The 19,004-nt window shown below is 43.3% G+C and overlaps 3 protein-coding genes across 6 annotated transcripts in view; 2 read left to right on the forward strand and 1 right to left on the reverse strand.

Annotated features, from left to right (window-relative positions):
- LOC101164227 (cyclin-dependent kinase 17) overlaps positions 1–2,439 on the forward strand; it is a 29,792-nt gene extending 27,353 nt beyond the window's left edge. For 2 of the 3 annotated variants that reach the window (XM_004069536.5, XM_078948560.1), the window contains exons 16-17: positions 868–945; positions 1,301–2,439. In XM_004069536.5, the coding sequence (XP_004069584.2) occupies positions 868–945; positions 1,301–1,338 (116 nt within the window). In that variant the 3' untranslated portion in view covers positions 1,339–2,439. Of the gene's footprint in view, positions 1–867; positions 946–1,024 lie in introns of all 3 variants that reach the window. The other variant, XM_020703897.3, reaches the window with a different exon arrangement.
- A 64-nt stretch (positions 2,440–2,503) lies between these two features.
- On the reverse strand, positions 2,504–9,974 carry LOC101154863 (ETS domain-containing protein Elk-3). Of its 2 annotated transcripts, none has more exons than XM_023955695.2 (5): positions 9,669–9,974; positions 5,843–6,051; positions 4,845–5,657; positions 3,701–3,823; positions 2,504–3,138 (listed from the first exon to the last, which is right to left on the reverse strand). In XM_023955695.2, the coding sequence occupies exons 2-5, from the start codon at positions 6,047–6,049 to the stop codon at positions 3,040–3,042; spliced, it is 1,242 nt and encodes a 413-aa protein (XP_023811463.1). In that variant the 5' UTR covers positions 6,050–6,051; positions 9,669–9,974; the 3' UTR covers positions 2,504–3,039. The 2 variants fall into 2 exon arrangements, with proteins under 2 accessions (XP_023811463.1, XP_023811462.1); XM_023955694.2 differs by lacking the exon at positions 9,669–9,974 and adding an exon at positions 6,153–6,295.
- Positions 9,975–12,521: 2,547 nt separating this feature from the next.
- On the forward strand, positions 12,522–18,403 carry hal (histidine ammonia-lyase). Its single transcript, XM_004069537.4, has 20 exons — positions 12,522–12,883; positions 12,979–13,039; positions 13,153–13,180; positions 13,254–13,328; positions 13,402–13,474; positions 13,560–13,626; positions 13,703–13,740; positions 13,821–13,946; positions 14,026–14,165; positions 14,264–14,311; positions 14,774–14,921; positions 15,018–15,113; positions 15,724–15,782; positions 15,912–15,992; positions 16,077–16,142; positions 16,221–16,386; positions 16,458–16,592; positions 17,484–17,592; positions 17,670–17,739; positions 17,826–18,403. Exons 1-20 carry the CDS (start codon positions 12,637–12,639, stop codon positions 17,955–17,957), a joined length of 1,965 nt encoding a protein of 654 aa, XP_004069585.1. The 5' UTR covers positions 12,522–12,636; the 3' UTR covers positions 17,958–18,403.
- The last annotated feature ends 601 nt before the right edge of the window (positions 18,404–19,004 follow it).

Consider the following 19,004-nt stretch of genomic DNA (forward strand, 5'->3'; position numbering starts at 1 on the left):
TTATGTAAGTCTGTCCTTGTTTACTCAACAAGTTTGAATTTGACTTTACACTTGGTTCAGACTACAGGTGACTGACTGAAACTGCTCTTCTCATGGGGATTGATTAGAAATCAATACAGGAGATGCTCAAGCTAGCGCTAGCTCACCAAACATCTGCAGCTCTGTTCTGCAGACATTTTTACAGCTATTTAGTTGAACTTTTTGTTAGAGCCAATTTCCAGAGGAAATTTTTGTGTTAAATATATTCATTATTTGTCATTTTTGTTAAAGAAAGTAAAAGCAGGGAGGAAAAAAACAAATTAAAATCAAAAATTTAATTTGAAAAAAATAAAATTTTTGTTATGGTCCCGCCATGTGATGTCATTAACACACTGGGCGCACTTTTAACCCATGATGTTCACACTGGACAAGCAGAGAGAACACTGATTCTTTTTCTTTTGCATATCCTTGGTGTGAATCTGCTGAATCCGACTCTAGACTTTTTCTTTTACAGCTCTTACCAATCTATGAAAGATTTGTGCCATAGAATGCCAGCCGGCTACAAACCGCTATTATGCATACAAACATCACTACCAAACCTGAGTCCCTGATTGTTCAAAGTTCAACGGGGTTTAACTTTCAGTTACTTTCAGTGCACGTTTAACAGCCGAACCCAAAACACGCAGATACACGTGTTCACTTAGACTTTTCACAGGAAGGGGGCAGTTGGGGGCATTGCCGAGAGCGATGTGATGGTAGCTAAACGCAGACGGCTAAAAGAATGACTTGAAAGGTGCTGCAGAGTGTAGGGAGGACCTCTTCCAGATGCAGAGACACGTCTGTCTCCGTCTGACTCCTGTGATTCTGACCCACCTTTGTGTTTGGCAGATATGTCCATATTTACACTGAAGGAGGTGCAGCTGCAGAAAGATCCGGGCTACAGGAACTCCTCACACCCGGAATCAGGTGAGGAGCAGAGTTTGGGACCACAAGCAAGTTTAATGTGACGTCTTGAGGCAAAAAGTTTTTTTTATTTTGCTTTCAGAGTCAGGAGAAGTAATGGAGGATGCATTGGATGAATGAAATTAAGTGAACACTAACAATATACATACTTTTATTAAATAAAACAGAAGAAAAAGAGTCAATCGATGTGTAGAAGAAGCAAAAAACCAGATGAGATTCTTTACCTCAATCTGCCCAGGCATCAAACTGTCTTCACCATTGTCTCCCACTGCATTGTGGGATTTGTAGTGAAGTGGTGTGTGTTGCAAGTCGAAACAATCCTATCTGAACCCCCCCCTTTTTTCCTGGGTTTCGTCAGGTAATGGGAAGAACAGAAGACAAAGCATGCTGTTTTAATATTTCTGGACGGGTTGGGTCCTGTGGGGAGGATCTCCCAGCTGTGTACGGTCTCGCAGACGGATCAGGACCCAGAGATGGACTTTTCTTTTCTTTTTTTTTTTTTTTTTGGCATGGATGGAACATCAGGATCATCATCACTCCAACCAAACTGTTTTAGGGGGGAGAAACTCCGCCCGTTGCTTCTGAGTTTGGTCCAAGTCTGACTCCAGTGAGAGACGATTATGTACTGTACATGGATATTTATTGAGAGAGGAGAACGTGCTGCTAAATCTGACTACTGTCTAGAATTCTAACTGGCTCAGTCACTTTAATAACTACATGCAATGTGTATAGATTTTTATTTTTATTTTTTTTTTTCCAAGTAGTGGATTGTTTTTAGTTGTTTTTTGTGTTACATTTTCGTACAGAGAAGTGTGTTTGAGGCTCACGGTCACGGTGATGTTTGTGTAGCAGCTCAGCGGGGTGGATGTTGGGTCCGTTGCCCCCCCCCCTCTCCAGTGCAGCGGTGAGCTCCTCCCACGTGGAACCATCACTGGCGCCGTCTGCTTTAATAAGCGGCGGCTTTCATCCTGACGGTAGGCCGGTACCGGAGCGGAGCTGCTGAAAGGAAAAATCCACATTCTTGTCTGAGGCCTGCGTATCATTCCGGGATGCTGAGGTCTCAGCCGTGACCAACAAACGCAGACAGAGGCTGGCGAGGGCATTAGAGCAAGAGATTAGGAATGATGTGCAGTTAGGATTAACCTCCACATGGTTTGTTTTTCCATCTAGACCCCTCACAAAGAGGAGGAGCAACCACAGTCTGCTTTTGTGCGTCATTCCCATCTCCATCGAGTAAAAAATCTTCTTTTTCCCTAGATTGCCTCTGTTGTTGTTGCATGCCTGCTCTGTCGTGTGACGGTCACTGAAGCCCCGCCCCTAACGAGTCTCTTCTGTTTAACAGTGTTATCTGACGTTTTGTATTTTCTTTATTTGTGAATAATTATTTGTGTGGGATTTTGTCTCCCTCTCCTCCCTTCCTTTGTTTTTTTATTTTATTTTTTTGGAGTTTTATTTTCAAAGTAAAGAAATTAAATTTAAAGTTGACAGAAATCTAAACATTTTTCCGACTTTTTTTATTTATTTATTTTTTGCCCTCCTATAAAATATTTGAAAAAAAGAGTTCAAGCATTCAATGCTTTTATTGAAAATGACATTCTTCACAATACAAAAAAATATTCAGAATACATATTGTATGCTAAGTCCAGTATATAAAAACAGTAAGAAAAGTTTTTCTTTGACTTTTAATCTCGTCTTCATTCAAAGATTTCAAAATAAAGCAAAAAATAAAAAATACTAGAACAAGGCACAGCTGGCAGAGAAGCATAGTGCATACATGACCTGTGATGTCGCACAGGTGAGATGGTCACATGTGATTAACATTTAAAGGAGAAAAAATATATAGATTTTTACGTCAGTCCTGCACAGAAGGAGCTGCATGTCATTCTGTGCATGGAGGACAGGAATGTTCTGTGTTCTCACAGACGACGTGGAGTATGGCTTCAACCAAGTGCTTAAAAAAAAAACTAGAAACAGAGCAATTCAAGTGCAAAAAGAGAATGAGGTCCGGTCTAATTTCTGAAGCAGAATTCGACAAAGGAGCACAACCAATGAGAAAATTTCCACCCGGAAGGAGGAAGATGGAGGCTTTTCACCGGATCAGGATTTGTGGGTGGTGGGTGACAGGAGCAGAGAGGAGGGTGTTCCTTCCAGGTTTGGCAGGGGGACCGGCATGTGTCTGTTGATTAGGCTGGGGAACTGCAGAGGAAGACAGAGTCAGAGGGTTGGTTTCTTTCCGGTGAGGAACTGCAGCATTGTCACTGCTCTCATTTCCTGTTTTTTCTTTTTCTTTTTACTTATTTAAACCGTTCATTGTCCTCCTTCCTTCTCCTTTCTCAAACTTTGCAGTAGCTGGAGTGTGTATTTTTTCTGTGCACAAGGACTTCAAACCAGGAGTGTGTGTGTCTGTGGAGGTGGTGTCTTGTGTGTTTTGCAAATGGGGAGCAGCTCTCAAACCAGTCCACCCTGTTCAGACCGGCTCCCCTGGGCTCAAACAGGAAGTATTCACAGGATTTCCTCTCCCTCTTGCAGGCACTGAAACAGGACACCTCTGCAGGACCTGCTTCCAAAAAGCCTCCACTCGCTTCACAGCAATTGCTGCTTTGCAAATACTAACCAAATCACCTTTACCCGCCTTTTATTAACAAAACAAAAAAAACAGCTTTAAAAAACAAAAATCATTCTGAATGTGTGCTGAGGATGCTTCCCAAAAAACGCCCCAACAGATTGCTGCCCTTTCTTTCACCTGTGTGCTTCTTACCTGGAAGAGCGAGCTGTGGCCCTGCAGGCGGGCGGGGCTGAGGGGAGCCACGGGGCTCAGGCTGCTCCAGAAGTGGATGCCTGACAAGAGCGGACTGTGAGCCAGCAGCAAACCCGAGGGAGTCTGCCAAGGTCGTGCACCGAGGAAAGAAAGGGAAAACACATTTTGAAACAAACGCAGAAAAATCAGTAAAACGCCACAGCGAGGGCTCCTGAACGCCAAATGAATGTTGCGCTGGCATTTGGAAAAACAAACTGGCGGAGCAGGAAGGAAGTCTGTGGTTTCTCCTTTGGAGTACAGGAGTGATGAGAGCAGGAGGAGGAGGAGGAGGGGGAGGGAGAAAGCGAGGATGGGGTACCCGTGCAAAGGAGAGAAAACATATGAAATCAATTTCTTTCGTCTATTCCCCACCCCACTCCTTTTCTCCCGTGTCACCTCAGAAAAGTGAGCAGCACTGCTGGTGGAGGGACCCCAGCCTGCTCCTATTAATAACAGAGTTATTGGAGCATATGGCATCACTTAGGGTCTCTTCCCCCTCCTCCCTCCTAGAGGCTAGAGATTTCTGTAAATCGCTTGTTTTGCTCTGATTTCATTCTCTGCTGCTGTAAATAGACTGTTTGGGGGGGCGGGGGGGGGGGGGTCTCATTTCCCCTCAAATCATGGGCTCAAACCAGGCTGTCGAAAAAATATTTTTGAATAAATTTGTCATTTTTGAACTGAGGGATCTAAAAGTCTGAGGAGGATCTGGACTAAATTCAACTCTGGCTCCACGTTTCACACATTCTCTGTTTGGAGAGCAAAGCTCAACTCGAGTGGCTAATAAATAAATAAAGCCGTCCGCCAGCACGTGTCAAGCTGCTTCAGACGTCTGCTGCTGGAGGCTCTGGCCTGGATAGATCCAATCCTTTCCCGGTTGTTCCCTCTGCGCTGCAACAGGACGCAGATGCTCCTGACTTTTGCATGTGATGAGTAAGTAGAAAAGCGTTTGTTTGTGGCGTCACTGCGTCCGATTGTGTAACTTCTATCTAAGCGATTGATGGCGCTGGAAAGCACCCTGATGGGTGAGTCAACAGTTTCCAGAAGTGCGTCTAGAAAGCAGGAAATGGAGTAAAGGCTTGTTGTTTCTCAGGTGGGCGTGTCTCACCTGTGCTGCGAAGAAGGCAGGAGTGAGCGAGCCGGAAGGCAGGGCGGGGCTGTTGAGGGCGATGGAGCCGATGTCACTCCCTGTCAAGAGCAGGGACGGAGGGGAGATCTCCAGAGCTTTGGGCTTTTTGCTTTTAGGTGGGAGTCCATCTCCTTGGTTGGCACTACTGCCGGTGGAAGTGTTTCTACCATCACTGCTCCTCTTTTCATGGGGCTGCAGGGCGCGCTCCCGGTGCCCTGAGGAGAGGTTGAGGGGCTGGGCGTTCTGGTCAGAGTCCGCCTTGTCCTCCTCCTCCTCCTCCTCCTCCTCCTCCTCCTCCTCTTTGGCGGCAGCGGGACTCCAGCTTCGGCCAGGTTGGGTTTGCGGCGAGGATGGGGGGAGAGAGAGTAGTTTGGACGCCCTGGAGGAGACAAAGGACTCAGATTTGACAGGAGGAGGAGAAGAGCTCCTTTTGTTGCTGTTGGTGCCGAAGCGGATCACGGAGCGCGGCTCTTCCTGGTGCTCCCGCAGAGCACGGAGAAACTCCGACTGGGTCTGCAGGGAGCTGATGCTGAAGGATGAGTACAGTCCTGAGTGGAGGTAGTCGCTCCGGCACGGCTGCGACAGAGCTCCCTGGGTCCTCCTCTGTGTCTCCTCCTCACTCTCCACCTCCTCCTCCTCTTCTGCTTCCAGCTCATGGGCATTGCCTTCTTGCAAAGGAAGCCTTCCAGTGGCCAAGCCCATCTCCACCGCCTGTGGGTCCATCTTGAGGATCTCAGGGAAGGAAACGAACTTATACACAAACTTTTGGCCAATCACCTTCTTGATGATGTTCTGTAAAACAAGCAAACAGCCAGGATCAAACAAAGGCTCTACAATAAAAGTAGCCACGTCACGTTCAGTGTGTCGTGAGAAAGAGGAAGTGGAAGTGTCTATCACGAGAGACTGTGGGCTAAAGTGGAAGAGCAAAGCTTTTACTACCCTTCCTTTAAAGCTAAAAGCCTTGGGGCGGCCTTCACCTTGTCATAGTAGTAGCGCAGGGCCCGGCTCAGCTTGTCGTAGTTCATATTGGTCTTGTTCTTGCGGAGCCCCCACAGCTTGGCCACTTCCTCAGATTTGAGCAGCTTGAACTCGCCGTCTGTGGACATCCAGCATATCAGGTGTTTGTGAGTCTGGTCTAGCAGCAGCTGCAGCAGGAACTGCCACAGAGTGATGGCGCTGTCCATGCCTGGGGACAGAGAACAAGCAAAATGTGACAAGATGTCCGACACCAACCACATGGAACCACGTTTTTTTTTTCATTCGTATTAAAAAGAGGAGGAACAGCACCCCATGTTTCCACGCATTTCATTCTTTCCGCCACGATCTAGCAGACTAAATCGGGTTAGCGGCTGAAGAGGAAACAAGCCGGAGCAACATGTGGCGCGAGGAAGAGTCGTGAATAGACCAGTGTGAGGAAAAGGAGTAATGTTGCAGCAGCAGGGGAGGGGAAAAAATTTCTGAGGAGAAACAACAGCTCAAGCAAGAAATATGCTGCGGTTCGAGCCGGCCCTCTCAGCACAGGAAGTGTGACGGCTCAGAGTGGGTTATTCCTTTAATAAAGGAATGTGCAGCCCTCACACTCCTGTCTGCTGAGCAGGAGCTCAAACCCCGGGGAGGTGCAGCTCTGTCCCCAACAGACACCCCAGAACTTTACCTTTAAGTCAAATGATTCTATTTAATGTGTTAAGAATAAATCATTTACTTTTTATTAAAATTAAAACTTTACTAAATAGATTTCTTCCCTGAAATTATCATCTTTTTTATGAATCAAATAAAAATCAACTCTAAATTTGTTTAGAAAAAGAAATAAGTTTATTACTAAAGTTTTAAAAAAAAGATGAAAGTGTAAACATGTAATAAAATGTTTAAAAAATGTTGTAAGGCGGTCTTAAAGCCCAAATAAAACTTTGAACTTTTTCTAAACTTTACATTTTCCAACTATTAATTCACACATGCGTCCTGTCTCTGTCGTTTTGTAAAAGCATCCGTCCTTTGCAGCTTTCAAGCTCACATTTTTTATCAAAGAGAAACAATTTTTTGATGCTTTGAACTACACATCACCATGGCAACAGCTGTAAAGTGAGATCCAGACTTGAAATGATAAGGAAGACTGATCTTCTCTTGTTTGTGGAGCCATAATCGACAATTAGGAGGAGGAATGTATATATTCATAAAGGTAAAGGCTGTTAAGTTAGCATGTGTAGGGCAAAAATTACTATTTTGTATGCACAAATCACCATTTTGTGTGTACAAGTCTAAAATTTGAGAAAACATTATCATTTTATGCACACAAGTTTAGCCTTTTGTGTGCACAAGTAAGCATTCCATGTGCACAAATTGGCAATTTGCGGGCACAAGTTACCATTTTGTGTGAACAAATTATGGTACTATTTTGCGGGCACAAGTTAGCACATTGTGCATAAGTTAGCATCTTGTTTGCTCAAATAAGCATTTTGTATGTACAAGTTAAACATTTGAAAAAACGAATTAGCATTTTGTGCACACAAGTTTAGACTTTTGTGTGCACAAGTAAGCATTTCATGTGCACAAATTGGCATTTTGTGGGCACAAGTTACCATTTTGTGTGCAGAAGTCAACATATTGTGCACACAGGTTAGCGTTTTGTGTGCATACATTACCATTTTGTGTGAACAAATTACCATTTTTTGTGGACAAATTACTATTTAGTGTACAGAAGTTTGCACATTGTGTATAAGTTAGCATCTTGCTTGCGCAAATTAGCATTTTGAGGGCATAAGTTACCATTTTGTGTGCAGAAATGAGCATTTTGTCAGTAAAAATTAGCATTTTGCATGGAGAAGTTAGCATTTCATGTGCATAAATTACCATTTTGTGAGCACAAATAAGCATTTTAGGGGTAAAACTTACTATTATGTGGGCAGAAGTTAGCACATTGTGCAGAAGTTAGCATCTTGTTTACTCAAAATTTGTATTTTGTGTGTGCACAAGTAAGCATCTCATGTGCACAAATTGGCATTTTGTGGGCACAAGTTACCATTTTGTGTGAAGAAATTAGCATTTGTGTACAAATGACTATTTTGTGTGCAGAAGTTAGCATCTTGCTTGCTCAAATTAGAATTTTGTGTGTACAAATTACTATTTTGTGTGCAGGTTAGCACATTGTGCATAAGTTAGCATCTTGTTTGCTCAAATTAGCATTTTGTGGGCACAAGTTACCATTTTGTGTGAAGAAATTAGCATTTGTGTACAAATGACTATTTTGTGTGCAGAAGTTAGCATCTTGCTTGCTCAAATTAGAATTTTGTGTGTACAAATGACTATTTTGTGTGCAGGTTAGCACATTGTGCATAAGTTAGCATCTTGTTTGCTCAAATTAGCATTTTGAGGGCACAAGTTACCATTTTGTGTGCAGAAATGAGCATTTTGTCGATACAAATGATCATTTTTGCGTGGAGAAGTTAGCATTTCATGTGGATAAATTACCATTCTGTGTGCACAAATTAGCATTTTGTGGGTACAAATTACTATTTTGTGTACAGAAATTAGCACACAAGTTATCATTTTGTGTGCACAATTAAACATTTTGGGGGTAAAAAATACTATGTTGTGTGCAAACTTTCGCACACAAGTTTTCCTTTTGTGTGCACAAATAAGCATCTTGGGGGTTATAAAATTACTATTTTGTGGGCATGAATACTAGTAATTTAGTATTTTCACTTCCTACTACTAATTTGGGTCCACAAAATACTAGGTTGTGCGCACAAAGCTATTGTGTGCCTATAAAGTACTAATTTGTGCCCACAAAATTGTAATTTGAGGTAAGAAACGATAATTTGTGGCTACAAATAATTCATTTGAGGGATCCTTTTTTTGAATTTCCAGTCCATAGTTCCGTAGAAATCAATGCAACTTTCCAACCATAAGAGGAGCTGAACTCCTTCCTGACAGGAGCTATCCCCAGAGGTCTGCTATCTGCCATGTCAAGCTACAAAACTGTCAAAGTCAGGACTTCCTCCTATTCTGCTTCCAAGGACAAATGGAAGCGAGACGGGGTCCCACAGCAGGGGAGTGTTTCCCCGATCCTGCCACACTTCCTACCAAAAATCCCAAAAGGAAGGGGTCAAAAGATCACATCATTGTCCCCTGACCACAGCTCCACCCATACCTTTTTTTTTATATCAGAAAAAGACCTGACGGAGCGTCGGGGTAAGACCCACGCAGCGTCCCTGCAGATTTGGGTCAAATGCAAACTGCTTGGTTTAGCGCGTTCATCGGAACTGCGCTCCAATGAAAGCGGAGGCGCAGGCGGGCTCCTGCTCTCTAGGAACCGCGCAGGACAGGAGCGCCGTGGAGCTGAGAGGGCCGCTGCGCGCACAAAGCCGGCCAGTGTGTTGGCTGAGCGGAAGCTCCTGATGCGATTAGATGCTGCATGCAGACAGGACACAAGAGCAGACCCGCCGTCTTCCTGTTCACGGAGAACTCTGCGGGGAAAAAACCCGGCGCAACCTCTCCAGCTGCTGGGACCGAGTCTCCGGGCGGCTGTGAGCTCTGGCGTCCGCGGCGGTCAGCTGGAAAGTTACACTCCGGATCTCCTGACGCGGTTTCAACATGTTGCTCGGGCCGGAAGAAGACTCAAACCCGAAACCCTGCGACCAACAACCCGTTCAAACTGCAGCCTAGTCATTGGGGAAGCGAACCCGCACTCGATTCGGTAGTTACGGATTTATTGGCGGCTGATAACGCGTCCATCCCCGCATTGTTTCTGTGCTGAGCTTTTGTTTGTTAGCGTCGGTGGAAAGATGTCCGTTAATTTCATGTTACCTTCGATCTCCGTCCGAGTTGCTCTTTTTTCTTTCTCCGTGAAAGTTCAGGGCGAAGCTTGCCTGAGTCCTTGTTTTTCCATGCTTACTCCTGCTCTGCACGCTTGTGCCGGACTGAAATAGGATCCTGGGCTTTTTTCTTCTTCTGAGCAGGAAGTTGGAGAAGGCAGACACATAGCCGGCTGACTTCCTCTCCCCCTGCGATTCCCCTGGTGGTTTACCGTCTGTGTAAACACACTTTTCCTCCCCTTTTTTTCTGCGCTGCCCGCCCGCCCGCTGGCGGCCGGCAGAAGGCCTGCGCTGATTCAGAAACTCCTACAGTCCCTGAACTGACATCATTGATCGGGGGGACTCTGAGGAAGCCGCCATCAGTGGATAATCACGGTGAGGCGTTTAAGAACGCCTCGTTTGGCCAAACTTTCCAGAAGCCTCCAACACCACGTGATTAAATTTACGCTATATTAATGTAAGAAATGTCCATCAGAAAGAAGAGTAACACCACGTGTTAACCATGTATAGAATTAAGTGAATATTTATTTAAAATTACTTTTGTCCTTAGAGTTTTTTTTGTGGGAGGAGGGCTTTGAAAAGACCCAATTTCATAATAAAGATAGGAAATAAAACCCACACAGTAATTAGTTTGAGGCTTCAAGGTATAATATTGATCATTTATTGAACTTTTTTTTACTGGATTAGAATTAAAATAAAGAAAACAATTTTAACCCTATAATTACATTTTATTTCGTCTGAGTGGGAAGCTAAAAAAACTCCCACCCCTTCATAAAAATATTATATAATAAATGAGGTACATCAAAGTCAATATGTGTCTGTTCAAGTCAAAGGTGGGGTAGACTTGAGTAGTATGAGTGCAAATCAGTGGAAACAACAAAAGTTGAAGCCTCCTCCTGTGGGGGGGGGGGGGGGGGGGAATCCATAACCAGCTGAGTGCAGCATCCTAGGCGGGGAACCCAGCCCCATCACTGTGAGGCGTTGATGCAGGTCCCCAACCGGTGGTACAGCTGGAACCCAGAGGGAGAGGATCCAATACAAATTATCAGAAAAAACTAAATGGCGTATATTTGAATAGCGCTTTTCTACCTTCTTCGAAGACCCAAAGCGCTTTACAGTCACATTCACACACACATTCACATACTGGTGGGGGCTCCACTGCCGAACACTGGCGTCAACCGTCCAGCAGTGGCAAGGTGGGGTGATGATACAAATCTTCTTCTTCCACTTACGGCATCTCCCATCAGGGGTCACCACAGCAAACGAGTCACATGGTAAATTTGGCAATGTTTTACGCCGGATGCCCTTCCTGACGCAACCTTCTCAAACCGGGCTTGGGACCGGCACAGAGGTAGAGAAGGGAACAGGGAGCAGCCCGGAGTCGAACCCTGGTTTCACAGACGGAAGGCGCCGCAAACCAGCACGAGCTAAACCAGCTCCGGGTGATGATACAAATGATTAAACATTAAAATAAGGAATGTCAAAATGAATGGTACCTAAGAATCGTTGTGTATGGAATTGTATTAAATAACTAAAAAGAAAATGAGTTAATAGCCAAATGGTAGGTGTTGAGCGTTTTCTTTAAAACATCCACTCTTCCCTCAGGTCCTCTGCCAAAAGGCCCCAGATGCTTCTGAGTTTTACTCTTTACAATAGAAATGGTTAGCAAACCAGTTCTGGAGGATCTCAGTGTGCACGAGGGTTTATATTTTACTAACAGATCAGAAAGTTAAGGAGTGAGATTTTCATAAACTTCTCAAAAAATGGATGCACAAAAATGATGATATTAAGGGAACACAAAAAAACAATATTTTTTGTAGGATAATATCAATGGTAAATGGCGTGTAGAGCTAACTTGAAAGTACTTCACAGTCATAATCACAATCACCCACGCTCACAGACATTCACACACTGATGACAATTCCACTGCCAAACACTGGCGCCAACCTATAACCCCCCCTGGAGCAATGTGGGGTTCAGTGTCTTGCCCAAGGACACTTTGACACATGGGCAAGCAGGGCAGGAACCGAACCTGCAATTTTCAGATGAGAGGTCGACCACTGCACCACGGCCAGAGACTGAGCCTTAACCTTTACCACCATGTTGAAACACATGAGCTATGAGGACCAAATCTGCAAGAGCTTGAAGATTGTCCAATAGAACTGATGGAAGAGACTAAATACAAAGTTCTTTAACCACTGGAAATAGCTAAATTTATATAAAAATAACAAATGCAAAATTTTCTAAACAGCCAAGTGAGATATAGTGTGGCAGGTTCATTAGCTGTGTTTGATGTGTGGTATTACCAGATGTGCTCACAACTGTCACGTCTCTTTTTGCAAGTCGAGTCCAAAGTCTACAGTAATAAGTAAAGTCTTAAAACCAGTTAAACTGATTTTTTTTTCTTTTAAAAATTGCAAGTAAACTTTTAAACAATTGGACATACAAAAGCAGGCAGTTGGTGCTTCTTCTCAATACAAAAACTTCATAAAGAGTGGGTCTCAAGTTCGAGTCTCCTAGTCCCCCTCATCCCTATGCTACAGATCAGAGGTCATATGTGGCCATTTAACCTTTCTTTATTTCATGTCATGCAAGTTGATTTAGATGGAAAATTTCTTTAGATGTGATGATAACTGGACAGGACCCTTCAGGTTCTCTAATTTTCTTTTTTTTTTTTTTAAATAATTGAGCTCCAGTTGATGTATTTATGATCTCACCTTTTTTATTTGTCATCATCAAATAAAACCCCCTGCAAGAAGCCCCTGGGTTTTTGTGACTGCATCACGTGAACGCAGGGGATCAATGTGCAAAACACCTTTGTTTGAATGACCCGGTCAAAGGTCCAGAGTAGTCCGGTTCCGGCGGGACTTGCCCCCCGCCGCCCGGCTCTGATTGGTGGCGCAGGGGCGCGCGCCTGAGGAGGTCCTGCAGCGCAGCGCTCACAGCCGCACTGACGCGCGATGCCTCGCTTCACTGTCCACATCCGTGACGAGTGGCTGGCGGTGCCGTGCCGGGAAACCTCCAGAACCGTCGGGTGGCTCGGCCAGGAGGCCCTGAAACGCTACATTAAGAACAAACCCGACAACGGCGGGATCACGTCCGTGAAGGAGACGCGCTTCATCGTGCGCAGGTGCCAGGGTCTGGGCTTGTTGGACGTGGATGACGCCATCGAAGACGTGCTGGAGGATAATGATTTTGTTGAGCTTGGTAAAGACTTCTTTTTGACAAGTTTGATCCCAAACTGAAATTGTGTTTGAATCTCAAAAGATGAATCTAAAAAAATTTTTCAACTTTTTTCCCAGCTATTGACGGAGATACCATGTCTCCCGACTTCATCCCATGCGCTCCTGGAGTTTCCAATCTGTATCCTGGAATTTGAGGATTTATCCCATTTTCAAAAACAAATTTCAAACGTTTGTTATGTTACCCATTAAAACACTTGTCTACTTCCCCTTAACTGTGCCGTTTATTAACAGAACAGCGGCATATAAAGAACCTGGAGATGTAAGTTGACCCTCTGTTATACTTTAAAACCAACGAACGTGAGCTTCGGTTTGACGCGTTGCTCCATCTGCAGTTCATTTCTTTGGATGGCAACAGCCTGACTTCCACAGATCTGGTCAACTTGGGCCGTGGACTCTATAAGATAAAGGTAATGATCATCAAATTGCTCTTGTTTTTTTGTACTTCTTCTGTGATTATCTGACCTCTGATTCAAACTCCAGCTGACTCCAGAGGCAGAGAGAAAAGTGGTGCAGTCACGGGAACTTTTGGACACTATTGTTAAAGAAAACAAAGGTAATAAAATTACTTTTTAAAAAATCAATTTGATACTGTAAAATGAAATGATAATGGTCACCCGTCCTGTCTTTTGTTGTTGCAGTTGTCTATGGAATCACAACAGGGTTTGGTAAATTTGCCCGGACTGTCATTCCTGTCAGCAAGCTCAAGTAAAGGAAGCCTCTCCTGCTTTTGTTCCCTGCTTTCTGAGCCCTTTCTGATCTCCACACATATATTTTTCCACAGGGAGCTTCAGGAAAACTTGGTGCGCTCACACTCAGCAGGTGAGAAGGCATCTTGTAGATCAATCTCCTGGACGTTCAGGCTTTTGGGTCTTGTTCCACCGTTCTGTTGCAACACGTAGGTCTGGGAAACCCGCTCAGCCCGGAGAGGACCCGCATGCTGCTCGCTCTGAGGATCAATGTTCTCGCCAAAGGATACAGTGGAGTTTCTTTGGAAACCCTTCATGCTATGATCCAAGCATTTAACGGTATGCAGCCAAACCCACAAACCTTCAGTTTCCTGACCTTTGGGCGGACCAAAGCTTGAATCTGCTTTGCCCCCTGCAGCATCTTGCCTCTCTTTTGTTCCTGAGAAGGGAACGGTGGGCGCTAGCGGAGACCTGGCACCTCTCTCACACCTGGCCCTGGGGCTGATGGGAGAGGGCAAAATGTGGTCACCAAAGAGCGGATGGGCAGATGCCAAATATGTAAGATCAGCGCAATGGATAATTAATCACATCAAAAGTTTTCAAATCTGATAAGAAAATGTGCTTTTGTTTAACTTTTGACTCTCGCCTCTGACCAGGTCCTGGAAGCCCATGGACTAAAGCCAATAACACTAAAACCAAAAGAGGTAATCCTTAAAAGCAGGCTTGTTTAGTCTCATTTTATGGATCTGGATCAGACAAACTGTCTTACAAATAAACATTCAAACATTTCATTCAGATGTTCACTTTACTGAATTTCTCATTTGTAACAAAGTGTCCTGATGGGAAATGTTACTGTATGCTTTCTTCAAGCTACAATCATAAAATATTCCTTTTAGATAAAGTTTGAAATTAATATTTTTTTTATTTTCTCCAAACCTACATAAAAATATGATTTTTTTAAAACTAAAATTCAGCACATTTAGGCTGATTTTAACTGCATTTTTGCCCTTGGGATACTGTAATATGTGTTTGTGAAGCAGAAATCTTAAATCAATCTAGAACAGGAGACATTTGTCAGTGCAATGGGTAAACTTAATTAGAATAATGCTCCAGTCCAGGTGCTAGTCTCTGTAAAACTAAACCGGATCTCCCGGATTCCCTCCCAGGGTCTGGCTCTGATCAACGGGACTCAGATGATCACATCCTTGGGGGCAGAAGCGGTGGAGCGAGCCGAGGCGATCGCCCAGCAGGCAGATATTGTGGCTGCTCTCACGCTGGAGGTGCTCAAGGGGACGACCAAGGCCTTCGACAGCGGTGAGGAGCAGCAAACGGGAGCGCAACGGCACACAAGAGGGAGTAAATATTGACCTCCTATTTCTTCACATCTCTTGCCCCCAATGTCCCCCACAGACATCCACTTGCTGCGGCCCCATCCAGGACAGGTGGAGGTGGCCCAGCGGTTCCGCTCGCTACTGGACTCTGATCACCACCCGTCCCAGCTTGCAGGTCCGAGCACCGACCCAAACTCTGAAACAGACAAAGTTTCTGCCAGTTAAAATATAGATTTAGCAGTTTTCTATCACTAATATACGAACTGCCTGAGAACGTTGACTCCATACTTTTTAAAATTGGCCTCTGATAACAAATATTTTTGTGATTCGATTTAAGCAATTTAAATTATGGCAATAATTGATCAACATGGTGGTACTCTAAAATTCTTTTGTGTTGGTCTTTTAGATTAAATTTGAAAATAGTAGCTCAATTTTTTTTAAGTCTTGTTTAGAGACTCCCAATGGATAAGCCTGGATTACCATTGAACACCAAAAAATCTTCAGTTTATCTCTTGATATGAGTCAAGAGTGCTAACCGCTACACCCCTGTGCAGCCCATCAGGACAGATAATAATAATACTAAAATTTTTAAATAAAAGTACCAACTCTTAAATAAACTGGAAGCAATTGACACTAAAACTTGAGTGCAGGTGCCAGTTAAAAGTTGCAGTCTTTTGCGTCAGCTGCAGCCGTCAGCCAGACGCGTGGTTGACTCCACACAACGCATCACAATAATCAAGGCCATCTGTAATTAATGCATGAATTAAAAATGTACCATTTTCCAGAGAGTCACAGGTTCTGTGACAGAGTCCAGGATGCCTACACCATGCGGTGCTGTCCTCAGGTAACCCCCAAGTCTACATTATTCAGATTGCTACAGGGAAATCCCACCATTGTGCACCCAGCAGACAGACATATATACATTGGATTTGAGTTGGAGTTTGTGAGCTCTCTGTTGTGTTTCTGCACACAGGTACATGGAATTGCAAACGACACCATCAACTTTGTCAAGAACATCATCAACACAGAGATCAACAGCGCTACTGACAACCCTGTATCTTTGCTTCTTGTGCAGTCTAGATTGTCACTCTTGCAAAAAACTTTGTGGACTTCATGTTTGCTTTAACCAACATACAAGATGGTGTTTGCAGAAAGAGGGGAGACTATTTCAGGGGGAAACTTTCATGGAGAATATCCGGCAAAGGTTAGACAAAAACATTTTGGTCCTTTTTAACATTTTTTTTTTAAATTTATTGTCCCTTTCGTTGCCATCTCTCATTAGGCTCTGGACTTTTTGGCCATCGCTGTACACGAGCTGGCCTCCATCAGCGAAAGGAGGATAGAAAGGTTGTGTAACCCCTCTCTGAGTGAACTACCTGCTTTCCTGGTCAACGAAGGGGGGCTGAACTCCGGCTTCATGATCGCCCACTGCACTGCTGCCTCTTTAGGTCGGTGTGGAAGGACAGATGTTTGTCTCAAACTCACCCAGGATTTTAGCGCTCATTCTGTTCCCTCTCAGTTTCAGAAAACAAAGTTTTATGTCACCCGTCTTCTGTGGACTCTCTGTCCACAAGCGCGGCCACGGAGGACCACGTGTCTATGGGGGGGTGGGCTGCTAGGAAAGCTTTGAGAGTTGTGGAGCACGTGGAGCAAGGTTTGATTTAGTTTTTTGTTTTGATCAAATCATTTAAGAAAAACAGCCAATGGTGAACATGGAGATTGGATTCACCCAATGAAACGGGAAAGTTCTGAATCGATTTGAATTCACGCATTTTACATTTCTATTTCTACAGGATTGGATCTTTTGATTCTGAAAGCCAGTTTAGTTTAGATTCATTAGAAAACGTATACATAGAACTCATAATTTGAAATGAACAATTAAGGATTTTCATAAGGAAAATGGTTAATCCTTACATCAAATCACATCAAACTTTATGTATAAAGCACTTATGGATGCTTTAAAGATAAAAACAGCGTCAAACTTACAAAACTAAAAGCCTTTTCCCCCCAAACAGAATTTATCTTTCTTTTATTTCATGTCTTCAAATATGAAATATACAGTTATTTTGGTAAATTTGTATTTAAATCTATTTCCATTAAGTGAAGACATGAAAAGTATTCAATTGCAATAAAATCTTCGTTAAATAGTTCATGTGCATTTAACATTATTAAAAGGGTTCAAAGAATGACACTCCTGATTCAGCAGAAATTTGAGACACCTTTAGAAGAGCAGATCTGACTTTCATCCCTCTGTAAGCCCCCAGAAAGCTCCTGATGCTTTAGCTACAAGAAGTCTGAATGAAACTCCATCCTTGTTATCTGCCAACTGCAGATAGAGCAGAAGCAGCAGCAAATATTGGCATGTTTGTAAATCTAAGGTCACTGATAAAGAGTTTTGGGTTGTAAAACTACTTTTTGAATGAACCTGAGCTCTGCTGAGGATTTGACAAACAATGCTGACCCTTCATGAGAAGCTCATTCAGATGTCAAGAGACTAAAGAAGCCACTGTGAGGCTCTTTTTACACAGATGATTTCTTTGATCAGTTCTTGCTATAGAGCTGCTGGCAGCCTGTCAGGGTATTGAGTTCCTCCGCCCCCTCTGCACCACCACCCCCCTGGAGAAGGTCTACGAACTCGTGCGCACTGTTGCAAAGTAAGTCAAACACATGTGGCCAAGGTGCAGTTTTGAGTCCGTCCAAATGTTAATGTTTATCCATGCTTGTGTTGCAGGCCGTGGATCAAAGACAGATTCATGTCTGCAGATATCGAGGCCGTTCAGCGTCTCCTGCTCGACCAAAAGGCAAGTTGTTGAACAAACGATAGTGGAAAGTATGGGGATGTCATTGACGAGCAACTCTGATTGACATGTTTCCCACTTCAACGCAGGTATGGGGTGTGGCCAAACCGTACATTGACAAGTACAAGTCAGAGTACATCCCAGAGTCCCGCCCCAGTTCTCCCACCGCTTTCTCCCTGGACCCTCCAAGCTCGCCAAGAAAGCGCTTCCGACTTGAGTGACATCCAATTTAGTTGTTCCTAAAAAGTGTAACAATGTTCACTAAATGTCAAAGATTGTTGATTTTCATGAATTGCTCTTTGAACGTTATAGATTTTGCATAAATGAGTAATGGTTACCTCTTGACTTTGAGGACATTTGGACCTACAGTAGACGGTTTTTACCTGCCCAGTTCCCTTTTTAGTTTAGTTTTTACACCCACGTCTCTACCTCAGCCTTTCAGTTATTGACACTTTACTGCTCTAAATGTTTTCTAATAAAAAGTTTTTTTCTTTACCCACATCCATAATCTTGAATTTTTGTGCGATTTGTTCCCACTTGTGAAACTTCGTTGTAATTGAGAAATGTTTTAAAAATGATAAGTACAGAGCTGAGAAAAGCTCGTTTTTATTTTTATTATGTTGTCTCGCTTTGTGCCAAGTAAACCTAATAAACATCTTTTAATGCATTTACCATTTCCATGGATTCTGTTTGGTTTAAATCAACACAATTGTATTTAAAAATGAAAAATTAGCCAAAACATCCACGAATTAGATTAAAAGTATTTAATCATATTTATAAAAACTTAACAGGTTTACTTAATTGCAACTCATTACAGAGCTAGTTCCAAGATTTAACATGTAATGACTTTCAATAGATTATGTATATCTCTTACATACAATTAATTTGATTAAAACCTTTTATCAAATCTTCAAATGGTAAAACTTTGGTAACCCTTGTGCTATCCTGGGCACTTTAACGTTGGGAATTGGGTCATCTAGACCCACTAGACAGTGCGCTAAACCTTTTTTCTTCAATGATTGTGATCTTCACTGGTGTCCATGGATGACATGAAATCTTTCCACCTTTATCCACCTTTGTCATGGTAGGGAGAACACATCAATGTAAGGGTGGGGTCATCGAAGATAGCACAAGGGATAAAAGTACTTGCCTTCCTTTTTTTCAATGAACTAGTGAAACAATTACACCTGTTCAGTCAAATCCTTTTTGAGCCTTCAGCTGTTTAATAAACAAAAATAAAGAAATTTATTCAAAACCATGCATTACAG

This window comes from Oryzias latipes, chromosome 6, assembly GCF_053564925.1.
Source record: "Oryzias latipes strain Hd-rR chromosome 6, Olatipes_Hd-rR_3.1".
NCBI classification, from domain to species: domain Eukaryota; kingdom Metazoa; phylum Chordata; class Actinopteri; order Beloniformes; family Adrianichthyidae; genus Oryzias; species Oryzias latipes.

What these genes read in the sequence shown, in the direction of transcription:
- LOC101154863 (XM_023955694.2), bottom strand. Translation starts at nt 6,174, where the DNA reads ATGAAATGCGTGGAAACATGGG. An exon ending in TGCGCTACTACTATGACAAG is followed by an intron (nt 5,658 to 5,842) that starts GTGAAGGCCGCC and finishes CTTGTTTTACAG; the next exon opens with AACATCATCAAGAAGGTGAT. An exon ending in GCCACAGCTCGCTCTTCCAG is followed by an intron (nt 3,139 to 3,700) that starts GTAAGAAGCACA and finishes CTTCCTCTGCAG; the next exon opens with TTCCCCAGCCTAATCAACAG.
- hal (XM_004069537.4), top strand. Translation starts at nt 12,637, where the DNA reads ATGCCTCGCTTCACTGTCCACATCCGTGACGAGTGGCTGGCGGTGCCG. An exon ending in ACAGCGCTACTGACAACCCT is followed by an intron (nt 15,993 to 16,076) that starts GTATCTTTGCTT and finishes CCAACATACAAG; the next exon opens with ATGGTGTTTGCAGAAAGAGG. An exon ending in TGTGGAGCACGTGGAGCAAG is followed by an intron (nt 16,593 to 17,483) that starts GTTTGATTTAGT and finishes TTCTTTGATCAG; the next exon opens with TTCTTGCTATAGAGCTGCTG.